Here is a 19715-nt window from a genome sequence, read left to right as displayed (position 1 = left end):
ATTTTACTTTTAGTAATCTGCTCCTCTTCAATTGCCAAGAACTTATTTCTTTTCAAAGGGCTGGGAATGATGGTTTGATTATCAAGTGACAGATTCATGGCTTTCTCAATTTTGATTACGGGCTTAGGCCACTCAAGAGGCTTGGATCCCCAGTTGTTACTGAAAATGGGTGAAAGAAGTGGGTTTACATGAGAAAAAGAGACCACCTTATTATTCTGGCCTGATTCAGAAACAACGAGGCCTTGGGAAACTTGAGTGACTCGAGCATCTTGGGACCCCAATGAAGTCTAAGTTAAATTGAGCTCATTGAAGAAGACCCACTTTCATGGGCCACAACATGTGAATTAAAGGGCCCAGCCCATTGTGAATTTTGAGCTTTAAAGTTCATGACCAAGGCATGAAGCTTTTTCCAAATCTTAGACCATGCTTCTAGATTTAAGGTAGAGGGGTAAGTGAAACTTTGCAATGCTTATTCCATCAGATTATTGTAGAGAAGCTACTGTTTTGTCAATGAGGAGAGCGTATGACTCGATGGATTGACTGATGTGAACAGATTTGGTGGGAAAGAATTAACTCCATGAGTAATGGTGGATTGGTTGGTTGTTGAAGGGACTTTATGGTCTACAGTAATCTGATGCGGGACGGTGAACAGTGAGCTAGTGGAAGAGCTACTTGCAAGTTTCATTCCTTTCTGGTAATTGGCGCCACTGTGATGTGCTTGTTTGCCTGATTGATTCTTCCAAGTAGAACTTTCCTTTTGTAACAGGTTATCTTCATTCTTTCCTTTGTTGGAATTGGTTTCATGCTCTTGGGTTTCTATAATACCAATTGGGACGCTGTTGGTTAGGAGCTCTCTGGGGGATGAAACCCTAGTGGGTATCTAAGAGGATGTTGGGTTTTTACTAGCTAGAGAAAGGTTCCCTAATAAAATCGGGGATTTCCTTGGCTCTTCAACTAAAATTCCTTTGCATTTGTTTGAAGGATATAACAATTTACTTGGTTATGATTTCGTGTCTAGCACCATATCATCAGCTTTGCTAGGATTTCCTGCACTGATATAGGCCATCGGCCCTTGAAAAACCACAGAAGTGGGCAAATCATTCATACTCTATATTTCAATGATTGCATTAAAATGTGAACTTTCTATGTAAATTTCCTCTTCAGGTAGTTTTTCCATTTGTATGGATCTAGGGAAAATAGCTTGACCTTGGTGCAGTGGAAGTATAGATCCCGAATTTTGATACTTAGCTCTTAGCGATGGACCATAATGGAGTGGATCAGGATCAACTTTTAAAAATTGACATAATACTTGAGAGTGCCCCAATCTATCACGAGCATAGCAAAAACATGTAAGTCTCTTATATTTGAATGAAACCTATGTGTCGATGTTATAGTCCCTATGAAACCAGGATCCTTGTTTGAGGGTGTTTGTTGATATTGATTTCAACTTTGATCCTAACAAACTTTTTGCAAGTGATCCCAAAGTTAGGATCAACATCTATATCAAGTAGAGTTCCTAATGCTTCTCCAAAGTTTTTAGCATTCCTAACAGTAGTGTAATCAAGAGTAAGACCATGAATTTGAATGTAAAAAGCTGATGAGTTGAGGCTTATCTCTTGCTAGGTTGAACCTGCTGGCTAGTCTTTGAGGATCAAGAGGTGACCCTTAAAATTCCAAAGAAGCCTGATTCAGGATCCTTTGCTTATCTCGAGCAGATTGAAAAGTGAAGAGGAATTTATTAATCTCCAGATCTTCAATGTGGAACTTCTTGAGAAAACTCCATGCTGCTTTGAAAGTGGCATGTAGTAAGATTTTGTTTGCTATATGAGTGAGTCCATATCCATCTTACAAGTCGGAAGATGGTCAACCAATCTCTAAAAATAACTCTCACCGATTCTGCTTGTTCAAACACATAGAGAGAACTCAAATAAATTTTCAATGGGTAATTTAATTAGAGGAGTTTACTTGCAGGTTATGTTGATGGGCCATTGATGATGGTTATTACTACAAGTCCAATTAGACCCTTTGTAATTTGTACTAGATTTTTATAGAACCATATCATTCGCTCACTAAGGCAATTATTGTCGTCCATAAACTCTAGTCTACATTAACCAAATACTCAAAAAATAAAAAAAAATAAAAAAAGAAAAAAAAACCTCAGTATTAATGACATGGTTATAACTATTTTATAAATCAGTCAATCATTTGATAGTGCCACACACGGGACATGTTGTAGATAGAAAAATTTGGACAAGTTTCAAAGGTGAAGCATGTACATGTGGCATGGAGTGGGTTGTGCCATATGGAGGTGGACGGAGGGGATTGAGCAACGGACTGCGATGGAGGGGATTGAGTTGCTGCCTGCGACGAAGTTAAGAGCCTCGAGCTATGACAACATTAATTGTGGTGACCGCCAATCGTCAGAGTATAGACTGTAGAGAGTTGAGACAGACATATTGCAATTAGGGATTTTGTAGAGCTAGACATAATTTTTAAGGATTTCTGGAACTTATGTGTTTGGGTGTTGCGCAGTTCTTAACCCTCTCTACTATTATTTATTATTTTATTATTATTTTTCACATATTTTTATTATTATTCATTACTTTTTATTACTATTTATTATTTTATTATTACTTTTTACTTTTTTTTATTTATTACTATTTACAATTCTTCTCAACAACCAAACCAACTGATTTACAAATACCATTTTCTAAGGTAGTAAACGTGACATAAAAATACCATTTTGCCTCTCATTTTTCAACTGATTTACAAAACGACCATTGATTCAACTTTATTTATACGTTTAACGTAATTTCAGACCGAAATGTCCAATCAAGCCGGAATACCGAAATCCGGTTGAAACGGATCAAAAGCGATTGAAACGGACGGAGTTTGAGCCAGTACGGCATAGTGACCTATCTCGTTACTGTTACTGTTCCGGTCAAAAAAATTATAACCATGAAACGGAACGGATTTAAAAGCTCTTTCATTTTTTACCGCTGGATCTCCATCCCCGCCTTACAGCGTTCAAAATCAGCGACTGTATGCACGCGCTTCAAGAGAGGGAGCTGCTCTCCCTTGAAAACAACCACCCCTCCCAAAAGTTTTGAAGCAGCACAATTCTCGCGTTGGAGCGAATGCCCATTCCGAAACACCAAAACCCTTACTCCCACTCTTACTCCACCACAGATCTAGGGTTTCCACAGCCTTCTCAGCAATGGCCGAGTCATCTTTGCAACTCATCTCCGAAATCGGCACTCAACTCGGCCGCCAAACTCGCTCCGGCAAAGATTCCATACTCAAATCACTCAAAGTAAGCATTATTATTACTCTTATTAGTTTTTAATATGTTATTCACGTATGTATACGTGTATTCATTGTATATGCAATGAATTGTTCCGTGCAGGGGTTGGATTAACCACGTCTTTATTTAATTAATGATATTTGATTTTTCTTTCCTTTTTGCGTTTTCTTCTGAGGCACTTTCGAAAGTACTTTTTCTTGCTTTTGAAAGCATAATCGGTCATGCTTTTTTAAGTTTAAAAAGCAAGAAGTTGCTTCACAGGTTCCAAGTAAACGGTGTTGTGAAATCAACTGAACTTCTTTTGGTTGTCTCTAATTAAGGTTCGGGAAAGTTATTTCCATATATTTCTGGTTGATCTGCGATTAAGATAAATATGTTGCGGAATATGGTCATTGGCGTTGATTCTTTCTGGCTATGGAGAACATGCGGGTTTTATTCAGTGGAGCCGAGTCTAATTGCATCCCTGTCATACGCGAGACTTCTTCATTGTGGCAAGAAATCTGTTGTACTTTCCTTGAATACGCCCAAGCGTCAATATGCTATTCTTATGATGTAGATATAGCTCACATACCGCAGACTAGGAGGCATGTGTGCTTTGACTGGTGGTGTCCAGGATCGTTCTATACACTTAGGGCTTGTTTGGGAAGTGAGATGATATCTTCTCATAATTTCCTTACCAAACATCACTCAAACACAAACACTTTTCAATTTACTATCTTCAAATTTTTTATCTAATCATTACCTAATCATTACAATTTTTTCAAACTTCCAAACAAAACACAAAAAACAACCCTACTTTTTCGAATTTTAAAATAAAAATAAAATTAAAAAATTATATTCTTACACTATTTTAACTTTATAATATTTTTATTCAATTTCATCTCTCCCATTTCCCAAAATCCAATAAAACATTTTAACTCAAACCATTTCACTATTATTTATAGAATTATCTTCTCATCTCACTTCTCAAACGAGCTCTTAAGCTGTAAGCACTACATTTTGGTTTAGGACTTTAAAGTTCAGTGGTTTTGCATTTCTTATTACGCCAGTTTTGAATAAAGGCATTTCATTTTATAATTAACTATTGCTGAATGTCTCCAGGCAGAATTATATTATACCGTTTGCTGTTTTTGCTTGGTATATTTTTTTTGCAGCAAGCTGCAAATGCTTTGTCAGAAATAGAACAGCCTTCATCCCAGGAAGCTGCTAAAAAGTTAGGTGCTGGTAAGAAGATTGAAGTTGCCATAAATCCTCTGAGGAAAGCAATTGTAAATGGCCTTATTCAGCATAAAGATAAGGAAGTTAGACTTCTAGTGGCCATATGTCTCAGTGAAATATTTCGGGTCATGGCACCTGAACCCCCTTTCGAGGACAAATATCTTAGGGTAATGAGTAGTCTATACATGTATAGTTTGATTTTTTTTTCCTTCGTTAGTCTCTCTGTGTATGTTTGTGTACATATCTTAGTACTTCTGTCAGATTTCTCCTGTATACCGCTTAAGGCAATTTAATCCAATTCCTTCATTTCAGGAGATTTTTAAGCTTCTCATCAGCACCTTTGCCGAGCTAGCTGATATCACGAGCCCATTCTTTTCAAGAAGAGTTAAAATATTAGAGACTGTTGCACGATGTAAATGCTGTGTTATAATGCTGGATATTGACTGCGATGATCTAGTTCTAGAGATGTTCAATATATTTTTCTTAGTTGTGAGGTCAAGATCCTCTCTCTCTCTCTCTCTCTCTCTCTCTCTTTCTCTCTGTATCCACCTCTTGTATTGAAATTTTGTCCCCTTCAAAGTATTATTTTTTTCAATTTTTGTCCCTCTTGAAAAGTATTTTTCCTTTTGATGAATATTTTTTTTTCACCAATTTTTTTTTATAAGTAAAAAATTTATTCCATGAATGAAATAGGTGAAGCCCATGTACATAGGAAGTATACAAAAGAAACACCTAATAACATTCAAGAACTAAAACAGCAAAAACAAAAACTCATGGACTCTCCCACCATTAAGAACAATGGCTGAAAACCAAGAAAACAGGGAAAACATGAATATTTTTTTTTCACCATTGATAAATTTAAATACAATGTGTATGAGAAATTATGAGTCTCCTAAAAATAACACTCATTAAGATTATTGTCAGACAGCTCAAATATAAAGAACCTGCCTAGTTGCATTATTCTCAATTTTTATGGTTTAATATGTTCAAAATGATACATTTTTGATTCACCATGTATATTTATGTACTTTTTAGTAATTTACTTTTTATTGATAAAATGCTAGTTAATTGTTTTGGCTTTGAACATATTTTATTGGCTTAATTTTGATGATATCAATAGTGATTCCATTAATTGTTTTTTTTTTTTAATATAGAGAAAATCACCAGCAGAGTTTGATTAATCACATTGTGTCTATATTGACAAATATTCTAACCGAGGAAACTTCTCAGAAAGTCGTGGATGTGATTTTGCGAAATCTTGTAAATGAGGGAAAGGTAAGTGGATTGTGTTGGTATCGGCTTTATATTGGTCATTGTTATATATTATTTTGCAGAATAGACTGCTTTTATTTAATGTTATTATACTTTAGACAGCTCAATTTAGAAATAATTATCTGTAGCATGGTTTAAGTTGAAAAGTTGTTCTGTAGTAGTGTGTCACTGGGCGGAAGCAAAATGTGCTCTGTGCAATGCATATTTGTTTCTTTTCTTGTCAAGTCTCAGTGATACATTTTGTTGTCAGGTTCAGTCAAGGTGGAAAAAGGTTTTACTTTTCTTTTCTTTTCTTTCTTTTGTTTTTTTTACATTGTTTAATCTTTCTAGCTGTAAGAGAGTCTGATGTGTGGTTTTTCTTGTCAAATATATGGTGTTTCCTTTCTTTGCTTGGAAAAGGTAATATTTCAGGATTCCAGTTAAAGCAGTGTAATGACAGGGAAACATCATGCAATATGAGCATGTACGTATTTACTCAGTATAAAGTAATTAAGAACCATATTTGGGTGTGTTTTGGGCCTATACATCCACAAGTTCTTAACTCAATGACAGGGAATTAAGGAATGATGATAACAATAATTTGTCTGTTCTTCATATATTTTGCATGAGTTTCGCCGCACTAATTACTTAATTAACCTCATTTTGGTCTTGCATCCTGGAGAGTTGAAAAAGGGTTCATATATTGTTTTTCTATTACTTCAGGAAGGAAACACTGTACAGTGGCAGACAGGAATAATAAATTTTCATTCCCTCTGAGAAGTGTCTATTTTTTTTCAGGATGTCAGTTTGATAAAGGTTTTTGGGAGGATTTCTGGTTGGAGAGTGGTCCATCCACTTTTTCTTTTAATTATTTTACAAAAATATAGCCATGGCCCTTCTTGTTTCTTTTTCTCCTTGATTTTGTCGTTCTGCTCCCAGTTATGTTTATGCTTCTCCTATTAGCTGGACAATATATGTTTTATCATTGACCCCATTAGTGACTTCATATGCTAGTTTTTCCTTCATAATTAGTAACTTGTCTAGGTAATTCTCATCTCTGAAAAAAAACAAATTTCATCCCTTAAAAAAATTTTGAATTTGATGGGTAACTGTTAAGTTTATGCTTTGATTTTGACAGCTGAATTTGAAGAGGTTGACACCAGGAACTGTTTCATACTTCAAATGATAAGACCCTGACATTGCTTTTGTCATGGTGTATGGTGTTTTAAGTGAGTAGGGAGATCTGAGTGACAGTTTCTTTAACTATTTTGTGAATTGGACTTATGGAAAGGACCTTTTTAATGCTGTGGATGTTGTGGGTACATAGATGTGTTACTGCACGTTAATTACAAATAATCACCTTCTATGTTCATAGTAGGAGAGGTAAATGTTTTTGTACTTGAACCTTCATGGTGTTGAATAGATTCATGTAGCTAATTCTATATGTCTAAGGTTATTGCTTTTTGTGGGATTTACCGAAGTTTTTGCTTCTTTATGGGTGTTGGCTTCCTAGGTTTTTGAAAAGGATTGCTCCCTTGCTCATTCATAGGATATGGAAGCAGCTGCTTGTGCTTGGAGTCATGATTTCACATGGAAATGCAAAAACCTCTTTGTGGAGGTCTTCAACATATATTGTTGATGGTCTCTCCCGTAGAAATTATGGCCAACTTGAGAAGGTGCTTTCTTGAGGCCATTAATGTTATACTAATACAACGTAATTTGGCTGGTTAAGGGTTGCTCTGAAGGTTGAATGACTTGGTGTCTGAGGCCTTCAGGAAGCGGAATAATTTTGTTCAAGATGCTGTGAGTGGAGGGATATTCCTCACATGCCTCGGTAGCCTAGGAGAAGGAGAGGTGTTTTTGTTGATGCAATGCTGCTATTACGCAGATTGTTTATGGGGTCAATGCTCTGTATATCTCTTCTGCCTGGAGACATTGATGTGGGCTCTGGACCATTTTCATAGCAGAACGGTTGATTACCAGTGTTATTGGAGTTACCTTGCTGGGTAGCTGTGTTATTAGTCTAGAGGTTTCCTTGTTCTGTTTTTAGTTACCTATCTGGTTCTTCTTATTCTTTAGTCTAGAGTATCCTGTATCATGTTTATATTAACTTTTCTGGTTCTGCTTCTCATTTTTAGTTTGCATGTTTCAACATACTCTGCATCTTACCCAACTTATTGATGAGTTTATGCTTCATTTCCAAGGAGAAAATCCATGAGCTCCAGTCTTGTTAGACTTAAATATTTCCTTTAATTGTTTAATTATAAAATCTTACATGCCTTCTCAATTATTATCTAGGTTGCCTTTAATTCTGCAGCATCTGCATGCATGAAACCGGGAAGTAGATTTTTTCTAAGTGTAATTTGGGGGTAAAGAATTTTAAATAGAAGTTATCCTGCCCTCGGGGGATAACTTTTATTTAAAACTCTTACTTCTCTAGCTTCCTAATTACACTGTATTTTCAGTAGAGATCCTACTTTCTTTCTTGTTAGTTTTTCTTGTTTTTTCATTTTAGTTTAAAACAACTAGTTGCTTCACTTTGTCTATATTTAAATATCAAATTTCCTAGAGAACAGGACTACCAGGTAGGGCTGTGCATAAAGGGCCTTGGGCCCGATCCATCTGACTAACTGATCCGTCCAATCCGAACAAAAACGGGTTCATCGGGTCACGATATATTAGCGGGTTCTTCATCGAAACCGTCGAACCGTTTCCTTCACCCCACCGCCCATAGAAACCCTAGCCAGTGGTGTTCTTTGTCGCCTTAGACCTTCTGTTGCTGCTCCCCTAGCCAGAAAAAGACACATGCATACCCTGAAGAGACCCATCTCACTGCTCGCACGATCTCATTTTTTTCTCCTGCAATGGCTTCATCGTCTACGATCCAGTGACCCACTTGGCGAGGGCTAATCATCGAGGCAGTGTTGAGGGCCAATCTAAGAGAATTTTCCAGTTGGTGTCCCCGATGGCAAAAGATTTTCCCAGAAGGATGCTCTACAAGGACATGTCTAGAACCTTCTTGGCGGCAGTGGTTGTTTGATTTGAAACAGGACACCTATGGAGAATTAGCGACAGTGGAGGAGGGACCAGAATCCATCTCTTGCGCAATTGAGTGGGCATGCGCATCGACGATCCCAAAAGATTGGGGAAGAGGAAGTCAAGGGAAGACCGGTGGCCATTTTTTTGTTTTTGCATCTAATTATTTTCTTTTTCGTTTGATTTCTCCTTGGAATTGAATATGGTGGAATAATTGCTTTCTTCTTCCTGGAGAATCAGCCCCTGAAACTAATCTCGGATCCGACCCGATCAAATTTTTCGGTTCGGGTTGGCGCACATGTAAAGCTGTATCGGATCGGATCGGGCCAAAATCCGACTCTGGCTGGACGGGTTGCAGGCCTAATACCAGGAAAATTTTTAAAATTGAACTTTAACATATTGTGCAATGGTTTGGGTTGTTATGTTTTAACATTTATGCTTTTTCACGAGTCACATTGGATTTCACATTTACTTCACTTCCACCTAAATGCTTTTATATTTCATGTATGTTTTACAGGGTGCACCTTCGGCCTCTTACCAGCTTGCTGTGTCCATCAGCCAACATTGTGCAGAAAAGCTTGAGCCCTTTGTCCGTGGGTTTCTAACCACTTGTATTCTGGATAGAGATGCTGTAGAGAATGAACTCAAAGAATTTTACCATGAAATTATTTTTAAACTTTTCCAGTGTGCTCCTCAGATGCTTCTTGCTGTCATTCCAAACTTGACTCAAGAGTTACTGGTACAAACTCTGTGTGTGTGTGTGCACGCCCGCTGGGCCACTGTTATTTGTTTCGTGCAGTTGGTCAGTTTATCTTAATGCACCATGTACCACTTATTAACCACAGGGTTCTATTTGTAGACTGATCAGGTTGATGTTCGAATAAAAGCTGTTAAATTAATTGGAAAACTTTTTGGACTTCCCGGACAGCATGTTGCAAAACACTACCGTGATCTTTTCTTAGAGTTCTTGAAAAGATTCTCAGATAAATCTGTGGAAGTTAGAGTTAGTGCTCTGCAATGTGTTAAGGCTTTCTACCTGGCCAATCCCTCAGGGACAGCGTTGCATGAAGTTCTGAGTAAGTTTTGAGCAATCAAACTTGTACTTCCATTGTGGCATGTCTCCTGATTTTTTTACAGTATTTGAAATCTAGTCTACCTCATTTGTTGAATGCTTATTATATGAGCAGCTGCTTTGGAAGATCGATTGTTAGACTTTGATGATCGAGTGAGAATGCAAGCTGTGATTGTTGCCTGTGATCTTGCCCTATCTAATTTGAAATCTGTTCCCCCCAAATTAATATCTCAAGCTACAGAAAGACTTCGGGATAAGAAGGTACTTCTATGGTAATTTTCTTTTCTGTGCCTGAATACAGTTACCGATACTCAGATAATACTTTTATCTTAATGTAGATATCTGTTAGAAAGAAGGCCTTGCACAAGTTGGTGGAAGTTTACCAAGATTATTGTAAGAAATGTTCTGAAGGCCACATGGCAATAAGTGACCACTTTGAACAGATTTTGTGTAAAGTTTTGATGCTGTGCTATGATAAAGATTGCAAGGAGTTCAGGTATGCGTATTTGGACCACAGGGTTTTTTGAACAAAAATGTTGTAATTTTTTTTATAAGTAATAAGATATTTTATTGATATAGAAATAGACATAGCCCAAGTACACATGAAGTATACATGTGATTACACCTAGTTAGGAATCAGCAGCAACGGTTACAAGGAAATCATAAAAGTTGAGACCATTAAAGTCTATAACAATTGCCCACATAAATATTCTTCCAGAAATACTCTGAAAATCTTCCAAAGAACGCTCTTGATTCTCAAGATTTTGGTCATTCTTTTCACTCCAAATACACTGAAGTAGGCAAATGTGAGCCATCTTCCACACAGCTGCAATCTGTGGTATCCTCGTGATCCCTCTTCAACTAGCTAATAGGTTGACCTCCCTCTTCGGCATAACCCATGCTAATCCCATTTTGCTGAAAAAGTAATTCCATGTGGCCCTTGCAAACTTATAATGTAGAAGTAAATGATCCATTGTTTTGCCACTATTTCTGCACATACAACACCAATTCATAAGGATAAGCCCATGTTTCCTTAGATTATCAATGGTCAAAATCTTCCCTAAGGATGTAGTCCAAACAAAAAAAGCAGCCTTAGGAGGTGCTTTACTTCTCCAAATGCTTTTCCAAGGAAAGTGATTACTAGTTGAGTAGTGAGAATCTCATAGAAAGAGCGCACATAAAATTTTCCTTTGCTGGAAGGCAACTAAACCAACTTGTCCACCATTGTAATAACTCCAATGGTGTATAACAAGTTAAAGAACTCAACAAGGTTACTGACCTCCCAATCATGTGCCTCCCTAATGAAATTGACATTCCACTATTGTGAGCCATTAGTGATTTCCCTCAAGTCTGCCACCAAAGCATCTTGTTCTTGTGCAATTCTAAAAATAGAGGGCAATGCATCCTTAAGAGCTGTATCTCCAATCCAGACATCATGCTAGAAATTGATTCTATTACCATCCCCCAAACATGGTCTAGTGTGGCCAGAGAAACACCTCCAACCTTTCTAGATATGCTTCCCTAACCCCACTCCATATGCCCCCCTAACTTCATTGGCACCAACCCCTCGTTATGCTCCTGTACTTAGTATCAATCACCACCTTCCATAATGTTTCCCTCTCATGTTTATATCTCCACATCCATTTCTTAAGAAGAGTCATTTCTAAAGTTGCGAACCCCCAACCCACCACCCCTCATTGGAGAGTACACCTTGTCCCAACCAAGTAGGTGAAACTTAGGCCTCGTTTGGTTACACAGTTCAGATGAGATGAGATATTTTGTTAAAAGTTAAATAAAATATTGTTATAATATAATTTTTTAATTTTAGTTTTGTTTTGGGATTTGAAAAAGTTGAATTGTTTATTATATTTCGTGTGGGAATTCATGAAAGTTGTAATGATTATTTGAGATGAGATGAGATGGGATAGTTTGGGTTTATGTATCCAAACCAGCCCTTAAACTCATCGCCAAGTCCACTCCAAAGAAAGTCTCTTTGGAGCTTCTCAATCCGTAAGGCAACTCTAGCTGAAAGGGGAAATAATGATAAAAAATATATGTGGGAAGGTTTGAGAGTACTCTTTATTAAGGTAATCCGACCCCCTTTAGACAAATACAACATTTTCCACCCAGCCAGCCTTCGCTCTATCTTCTCTAACACCTCATCCCAAATAGTCTAAAATTTGAATGATGTTGCCAGTGGAAGGCCAAGATACTTCATAGGCAGCAAAAAAACCACACAACCCAATATATTGGCCAACTCTATGACATTGCGAACGTTACCCACGACAACCAACTCAAATTTAGAAAGATTTACTTTTAAACCAGATACTGCTTCAAAACAAAGCCAAATAGCCTTCAAAGATTGAGTATGACCTTGATCTGCCTTACAAAATAACAATGTGTCATTAGCAAACACAAGATGCGAAATAATGGTAGAGCCTTGGTTAGTATCCCCCACCGAGTATCCTGAGAAGAAACCACCCTCAATTGAAGCTAAAAACATTCTGCTTAGAGCCTCTATGACAAGAACAAATAAGAGGGATGATAATGGATCGCCTTGACGCAACCCTCGTGAACTGTTGAAGAATCCCACTGGGTCACCATTCACCAAAATTGAAAGTCGAACCATTTAGACACAATGCCTCATCCACGACCTCCATCTCTCCCCAAAACCATATCTCCTCAACAAAAAAAAAGGAATTCCCTATCAACATGGTCATAAGCCTTCTCTATGTCTAACTTACATAAAATACCCAGAACTCCTGATTTTATCATGCTGTCCAAGCATTCATTAGCAATAAGGACCAAATCCAAAACTTTTCTTCCCTTAACAAATGCATTTTGAGACTTAGAGATGATTCTATCCATGACTATTCTCATCCTATTAGCAAGAACTTTTGAAATTATCTTATACATACTCTCCACAAGACTAATAGGGTGGAAATCTTTCACCTCCATTGCACCAACCTTTTTGGGGACAAGAGCAATGAATGTAGCATTTGAACTCTTCTCGAATTTCCCAAAAATGAAAAATTTTGGGTCAATTGTAAAATGTTGTAACAATTGTCAACATTCCTCAGGTCCCAAAACATGGAGATTGTGCTTGCAGAGGATTTATTTCCGGCTCCTCTTTCAATTGAGGAGAGGACAAGGCACTGGATCCATTTGTTTTCTATTTTCACCCCTCTTCACATAAAGGCATTGAACTCTATCTTATCCCAGAAACGAAGGTATCCCTACTAACTTGATGGTATGATTCTGAGTGATAAAAGGAAGGGAAATTGTACAAACTACACTTTCATCCTACTTCTATCCCATTGTGATGAGGTGGCATAGCCCATCAACCTTTAAATTTTCTTTTAAAAATATAACGGAAGATCCAATGGTGATAAAAGTGCCACATTTTACGTAATGGGATAAAAGTGGGATAGGAGTGTAATTTGTAGCATTACTCTAGAAGGAAATACTGACAAGTTCTGTATGTTTTCAGGTTGCAAAAAGAGATGCAGATCTATTTAGCCCTACGAAAGAAAGAGAAGGTACTGTTCATGAGCATACTAGTTGCTAACTATTAATCAGAATTAGTCAATAGCCCATGTGCATGGTTCATCACTTGCTAGAACCATGCTTTAATAAGCAACTCAAGGCATACATACGTTGAGTTTTTTGAGTAGATTTGTATATGATATTATGTCTTTAGGTTGTGTGATTTTGTAGAATTAAATTATCTGGCAATATCTAATTCTGAAGTTTCTAGTTTTTCCAATCGATCTATAATTAATCGTATGCATATGAGCCTTGGCTTTAGACATGCAAGACATTGCATATGAGCCCTTTTTATATGTTTAGTATTCCTTCTTTTCTTAAAAGCTGTTGTAATTGTGTAAGAATCAGTGTGGTGGCAGCATGTTTGAGACTTGGCTATGTGTTCCTGCTTATACTTGGAAAGCTTTGAATTACTGAAACATTGGAGATGTTGTGCAGGAGAATAGCTCAGAAGAGATGCAGAAGAGAATGAAAACTACAATTATAAAAATGGTGGCATTTTTTCCAGATCCTTCCAAAGCAGAAGACTCCTTTACTAAATTGAGCCAAATGAAAGATAATAGCATTTTCAACTCATTGGCACTGTTATTGGATGAAGTGAAATTCAGAGATGCTCTGAACAACAGAGTAATTTTACTGTTTCCTTTCTTACTTTTGACCAAAGATTTCACATTTCCCCCCATTTTGCCTCCTTAGAGAGCTCTATTGTCTTTAGAGTGCATTAAGATTGCCATATTGGATTATCTGTTACAAGCTTTTGTGAGATTTGCTAAGTTAACGAAAATTGGCAGCTGGTTCTTTCATATCTTGGGACTTTTACAATGTTTTAAAATAAGAAAAGTGATGAAGGGAACAGAAAAGTGAAATATTCAATGTATAGGGTTCTGACTGCTGGTTGGACCAGACTTAGATTGTGAAATCATAAACAATTCAAGAATTTGATCGTTTAAAAAATTACCAGAAGTTAATTAAAAAAACAAAAGGTGACTAAGTCATGGAAGTTTGTAAAGTTAGAAATTCATAAAGCACATGGTTGTATGTATTTGGAACCCTTGATGCAGTAAAAATCCAACAAATGTGGTAAGAAGAAAACAACAAAGGTGCCCAGGAAGTCTGAGATAGAAAAGTGGAAGAAGAGAAGAAAGAAAGAAAGAAGAGAAGAAATGGAGATGTGCTGCTCTCTGTGCTGCTTTGACACAATACACAAAGTCAGAAGTGCAGTAATGCATTGCAATGTTTCTCCTGCACATTAATAGAAACAGTGGTGTCTCCATCATCATTCACAACACCTCTTCTACTGGTATCTGAACGACACCACAATAATAGCTTCGAACGAAAGGGTATTACTTGCAGAATCTTTACCTTGATCTGCTTATGGTGGCGGTGGCCTTGATTTATATGCCTTACCTGTGGTTGTGGGTGGCAGCAGAATCTCATCTTTGATCATATATATGTGAGGTGGAGGGGACTTGGGTCTTTGAACTGAGAGGGCCTGCGTAGTTGACTGCAAAAGGAGGGAGGGGGTTGGCTTTTATTCAGCGTGTTTAAGAGGAGCCTAAGCATGTTGAAATCATGTGAACTGCCAACAGTCCAACCAGTGGTGCTGTTGGGCCTCTGGTTGAGTGGGTTTGGACATTGTTTTCAATGGCATGGGTTTTGGGGCTTGACTACCTGTGTTAGTCTGCTGGTCAAGCTTGAATGATCTGAAGATCACATTCTATCTGGCTTTTGTTCTATCATTTTTTTAAGCAATATAATGAGCAAGAGTCTCTGATTGGACTTGTTTCTGTTGGTTGCCTAATATTTTTAGGAAAGAATGGGGTAATGAAATCTTTCTAATTTGCTTGGAATACTTATACGAATTATAATAATGAAGCAAGTAAAACTTCTAGATTACCACTAATTTGTTACTTTGCCTATGTGATTTGGGAAACAAATAAATTTCCTAACTACACCATGACATCAGATTTGGAGTTATTAGGAAGATTCATATGGAACGAATGCTCTGATTTTTAAAATTGGTTGCAAACAAACAAAGTAATGGCTAGCAGTGGAGGAGCTGGAGTTAATTTCCTCACATAATATGGATTGGATTTGCAAAAACGCTTCAGAAATTTGACATGGATCCTTAATTTACTTTTCTTCTTACCTCATATAAGTTCATTGACACCTATCACATGTGGCCTTTTATTGGCATATCTATTCTTATGTGAGTTAATGGGAAGCTAATTATGCTCTGAAAGATAAGGAATCACATAAGATTTTCACATTTAGTGTGAGTTCTGGGGAGCCAAAACATTCAGTGTCTGGAAGTTTTGCTAGCTGTATGTTTCATGTCATCATATTTGGCACTGAATTTTCTTCTGCTTGGATGTTAATGGAGTTAGTTTATTCATGTGCCATATAGCATCCCATGCTCCCTCTTTCCCTTAGCTCAATTTGGTCAGAGTCATGATAATTGATAAGGCTTTTTATACTTGATATCTGGTTTACCTCAATGGTTGGCCTCCTTGTTGGTAAATTTTCTTCTGTTTCTGGCTGAGAAAAGTGGAAAGAAAAGAATTTTTATCTGTATGTTTTAAAATGTGCATATAAAGTTGCTTAAATCTCCTTGTTTTGGAGAGGCAATATATTATTCTGGAATTTTTTTTTTATTAAATAATCTGTTCTTTATTCCAGATAGACTGGGCAAGTGTATCCATGGATTTCATTATGTTACATTTTTTTTTCAGGATAAATTTTTGAAAATCCTAGGTGATAGGCACCCGCTATTTGAGTTTTTGCGTTCACTCTCCTCAAAATGCTCGTATAACATATTTGGTTCAGAGCACGTCCACTGCATTTTAGATCATCTTTCCTGTAACAGATCTGGAAATAGACTCTTGGAGGCTTCTTCTGCCAAACTTCTTCTGGTAAGAAAATATTGCTGCTACATGGGTATGGAATAATCTGTTTCTATCTGTCTGCACGGCACGGCATATTGAAATATTCAACTACTAGAAAAACTCTGAGAAAACTCAGCTACAATCCACATACTAACTCAGCTACAATCCACACACTGATTTAGCTACATTTTACACGTTGATTGAGTTACTACATTCAGTGGGCATGTACTTGATTACTTCTATGCCCTGTAAGTAGACCGCTCGACGACAATCTACACACTGATTCAGAAGAGAGATAAGGTATGAATGATAGCTGGCTGCAGAGGGATCAACTGTGTCAAATGTATGATTTATGTGTCTCACAATTGATGTTGGCCTTGTCACTTGAGGCTGACTTCAGGCAATTATCCTTGTGCTTTTCATTAATATAGTTGTCAGCACAGCTTCTGTTACCTTTTGGCAGAATTAACTGAATCAACCTAAACTGATTTCTCCTACTCTGATTAAACAACCTCTAAGAAGGTGAGGAAGTCAATCAATAAGGAACATTAGTTTAGGCTCGGATTGGTTACACAAAACTAAAAAACTCATCTCATCTCATCTCAACTCATCATTACAACTTTTTCAATTCCCCATACAAAATATAATAAATAACTTTATTTTTTCAAATTCCAATACAAAATTAATATTATAAAATTATATTATAACAATATTTTATTCATTACTATTTAAAATATCTAATCTTATCTCATCTCATCTGTGTAACCAAACGGTAATTTGATCTTATTTCTTTTTTAATGCTTTGAATTTAAAAGAGGAGAACAATGGACAAAAAGGAAATGAGTTTGTGGATGGAGAAGCAGTTTTATAACAGAATCTTTTCGCAGGGTTAGTTTGCCATTTTTTAATAGGATAGTTTTGCTATCTTAACCAATTGCAAATTCCCACATGTAATTGCAAGTTTAAGAATTGTTTATTATATATTCCATTTACTTAAAATTACTGCTATCTCACTTGACTTAGGCTATCATTAGCATTTTCCCCTCACTCCTGAGAGGTTCAGAAGTACAACTTCAAATGTTGATAGAGGAGAGTCGCCAAATCAATGATAAGCTGATTGAAGTGTTGGTGAAAGCAGGTCCTCATATATGTGTACAACTCAGGTAATTCTGCAATCTGTTTTATAATGGTGGTCATATTGGTAGACAGTAATATGCATGATTAAAAGGAGATGGGGAGAATTTTTTCTATGCTTAAATATGTTCATATGAATTCAGGCATGCCTACAAATGGATTAGTCTTAATTGTATTGGATTCTTTCGCTTTGCTAACAGGCATATCACAATGTTATTGCCTTTTTCTGTAGTGAGATATACCCGATCTTGCAGAGAGTATGTCTTGAGGGAAGTCGCACTCAGGCCAAATTTGCTGTTGCTGCAATTGCGGCATTAGCTGGTGCTTCTGAGCAATTCTTCTTTTCAGAATTATGCAAGGTACACCTGTCTATTTTGGAGTTAGTAAGTTCTGTATACTCCATGAAGTATGAAAAGAGGTCCCAACTGCATTTGAGCGCTTCCACAAATTTGATTCTTGTGACCACATTACTACTGCAGAAGTTTGATAACTTACAACCCTCTTTCTATTTTGTCCCAATGATCATGTTATGCCCCAATTTTTTTAAGCCATCCTTAATAAGGCATAATGATAAGTAAATTGTTTTTAGACCCAACTTTATTTCTTGAATTAGCAGCTCTAGACATGGGTGAACCTTCATTTGAGGTCCTCCCCCCTAAAAAAAACTCGTATAGGGTGGTTACTCATGACCTATATTTAACCAAAGTTAATTTCTTGATCCCCAGGCAACTTTTGAGTTACAATTCTTTACTTCTAGTATTCTACGCAACTCTGCACTTGATTTTTAAAGAAATTTAAGTTGAGTGGACTTTGATCTCCAGCGTTGTGACTCCTCATTTGTTCTTTTTGCTTCATTTTCATATTTTTGAATGAAAAAGTGATAATGTTTGTATCTGGTTTTGCATTAGTGGATGAAATCTCCATTTTCCTCCTGAGTTAATGTATCATGTACTTTTTGTCAAATCTTCCCGCATCAAGCTTCGAAGATGGTTATTGTTGATCTCCTGCTATGGTAGAGGTGCTTATGCATTCACCTTTTAGCCCTAGTTATAAAGATCGATCAAAACTTTACCTGCGAACTTATTAATTTTATCAATGGAGGCACAAATCTCAACTCCTGAGGCTAATCAGTTGAGAGAACCCGGAAAACAACCTCCTTTAACCAATACCCAGTTCACAAACTTTTCAGCTCATATATAAGCACCAATGCCATAAGCACCTCTACAAATCTCAACCCAATTATTATTTTGTTTTCTGAGTTTGAAGTTTCTGCTCGTTAATTATACCAGAAATCATAAGTTATGTTGTCTGCATGTTAATATTTATATTATAGCCCATTTGGATTTTGATTTATCCTTTTAATAGGGACAAGCTTCTCTGTTGTGACAAACAAAACTTCGTTCTATGCATCTGTCCAGGAACTTGTGGATTCTCTTCATAGGAGGCGGAACATTCCAACAATCTTGCAGTCTTTGGGTTGTGTTGCTCAATACTCTATTTCAACATTTGAGGCTCAAAATGTAGAGATAGTGTCATTTATTAAGGAGAATATATTTCAAGTAATATATTGAGCTGTAATGCGTTTTTCTTATTTGTTATTTCTACTTCACTTGCTCATAAGAAACTATTTGCTGAGCAGTGTGAATTTTGTTGTGTGTAGGCATATGCTACAGATGATCTGAATTCACCCGATGCTACTTCTGGTTGTTGTAATTCTTGCCAATTAAAGGTAGGTTTTGGATAGGTGAAGTTTCATTTGAATCAATAGGCTCAGTTTCAGCTGTTAATATAAAAATTTCTTTTAATTCTGATTTGCTTTTCCCAGTCAATGACACAGGACATGAAGTGTTTGGTGGTGACATGAGTGAAACTTTTGGAATGTGCATTATGACAATATATAGACCTATCTTAGGCTTACAAAAGTGGTCACAAGAAAAGATTGGAGGCTTTATTCATTAGTGGTCATGGTGTTGAAATTTTCTGTCTGCAAAGCATTAGTAGCTGGTTAAAATTAAAATTCTGTTGGATATTAAGTGGGCATTGTTTTTTTTTTTAATTTTTTCGTGAACTGATGCAGGTATTCAGATTAAGGCTTTGGTCTAGGGCTTTTGCTTCCAGGAATTTTGTTTTTTGTAGGAATGTTGGTTGATAGGTAGTTTAACAAGCCCGCTAAAGGAAAAAAAAATACTAAAAGAAATTCTCTCAGAAAATGTTTTGTTCAGAAAAAATTAAAAAATCTCAGGTCTGAGCCTTATGAGAGGTGGTGGTA

At 36.7% G+C, this 19715-nt stretch overlaps 1 protein-coding gene across 7 annotated transcripts in view; it reads left to right on the top strand.

Moving 5' to 3' along the window:
- The first annotated feature begins 2844 nt into the window (after positions 1-2844).
- Positions 2845-19715, top strand: part of LOC122309831 (sister chromatid cohesion protein PDS5 homolog A) — a 40578-nt gene continuing 23707 nt past the window's right edge. For 4 of the 7 annotated variants that reach the window (XM_043123520.1, XM_043123518.1, XM_043123517.1 and 1 more), the window contains exons 1-16: positions 2845-3313; positions 4459-4689; positions 4835-5016; positions 5677-5797; positions 9327-9548; positions 9669-9885; positions 9997-10142; positions 10220-10377; positions 12962-13111; positions 13372-13420; positions 13866-14054; positions 16160-16339; positions 17336-17475; positions 17679-17805; positions 18865-19005; positions 19107-19175. In XM_043123520.1, coding sequence (XP_042979454.1) covers positions 3218-3313; positions 4459-4689; positions 4835-5016; positions 5677-5797; positions 9327-9548; positions 9669-9885; positions 9997-10142; positions 10220-10377; positions 12962-13111; positions 13372-13420; positions 13866-14054; positions 16160-16339; positions 17336-17475; positions 17679-17805; positions 18865-19005; positions 19107-19175 — 2418 coding nt within the window. In that variant the 5' untranslated portion in view covers positions 2845-3217. Of the gene's footprint in view, positions 3314-4458; positions 4690-4834; positions 5017-5676; positions 5798-7286; positions 7450-9326; positions 9549-9668; positions 9886-9996; positions 10143-10219; positions 10378-12961; positions 13112-13371; positions 13421-13865; positions 14055-16159; positions 16340-17335; positions 17476-17678; positions 17806-18864; positions 19006-19106; positions 19176-19715 lie in introns of those variants that run through there. The other 3 variants (XM_043123519.1, XM_043123521.1, XM_043123523.1) reach the window with 3 other exon arrangements.

This window comes from Carya illinoinensis, chromosome 5, assembly GCF_018687715.1.
Source record: "Carya illinoinensis cultivar Pawnee chromosome 5, C.illinoinensisPawnee_v1, whole genome shotgun sequence".
NCBI classification, from domain to species: domain Eukaryota; kingdom Viridiplantae; phylum Streptophyta; class Magnoliopsida; order Fagales; family Juglandaceae; genus Carya; species Carya illinoinensis.
Note: the sequence above shows the minus strand (reverse complement) of the source record. Positions and strands in the feature narration are given on the sequence as shown.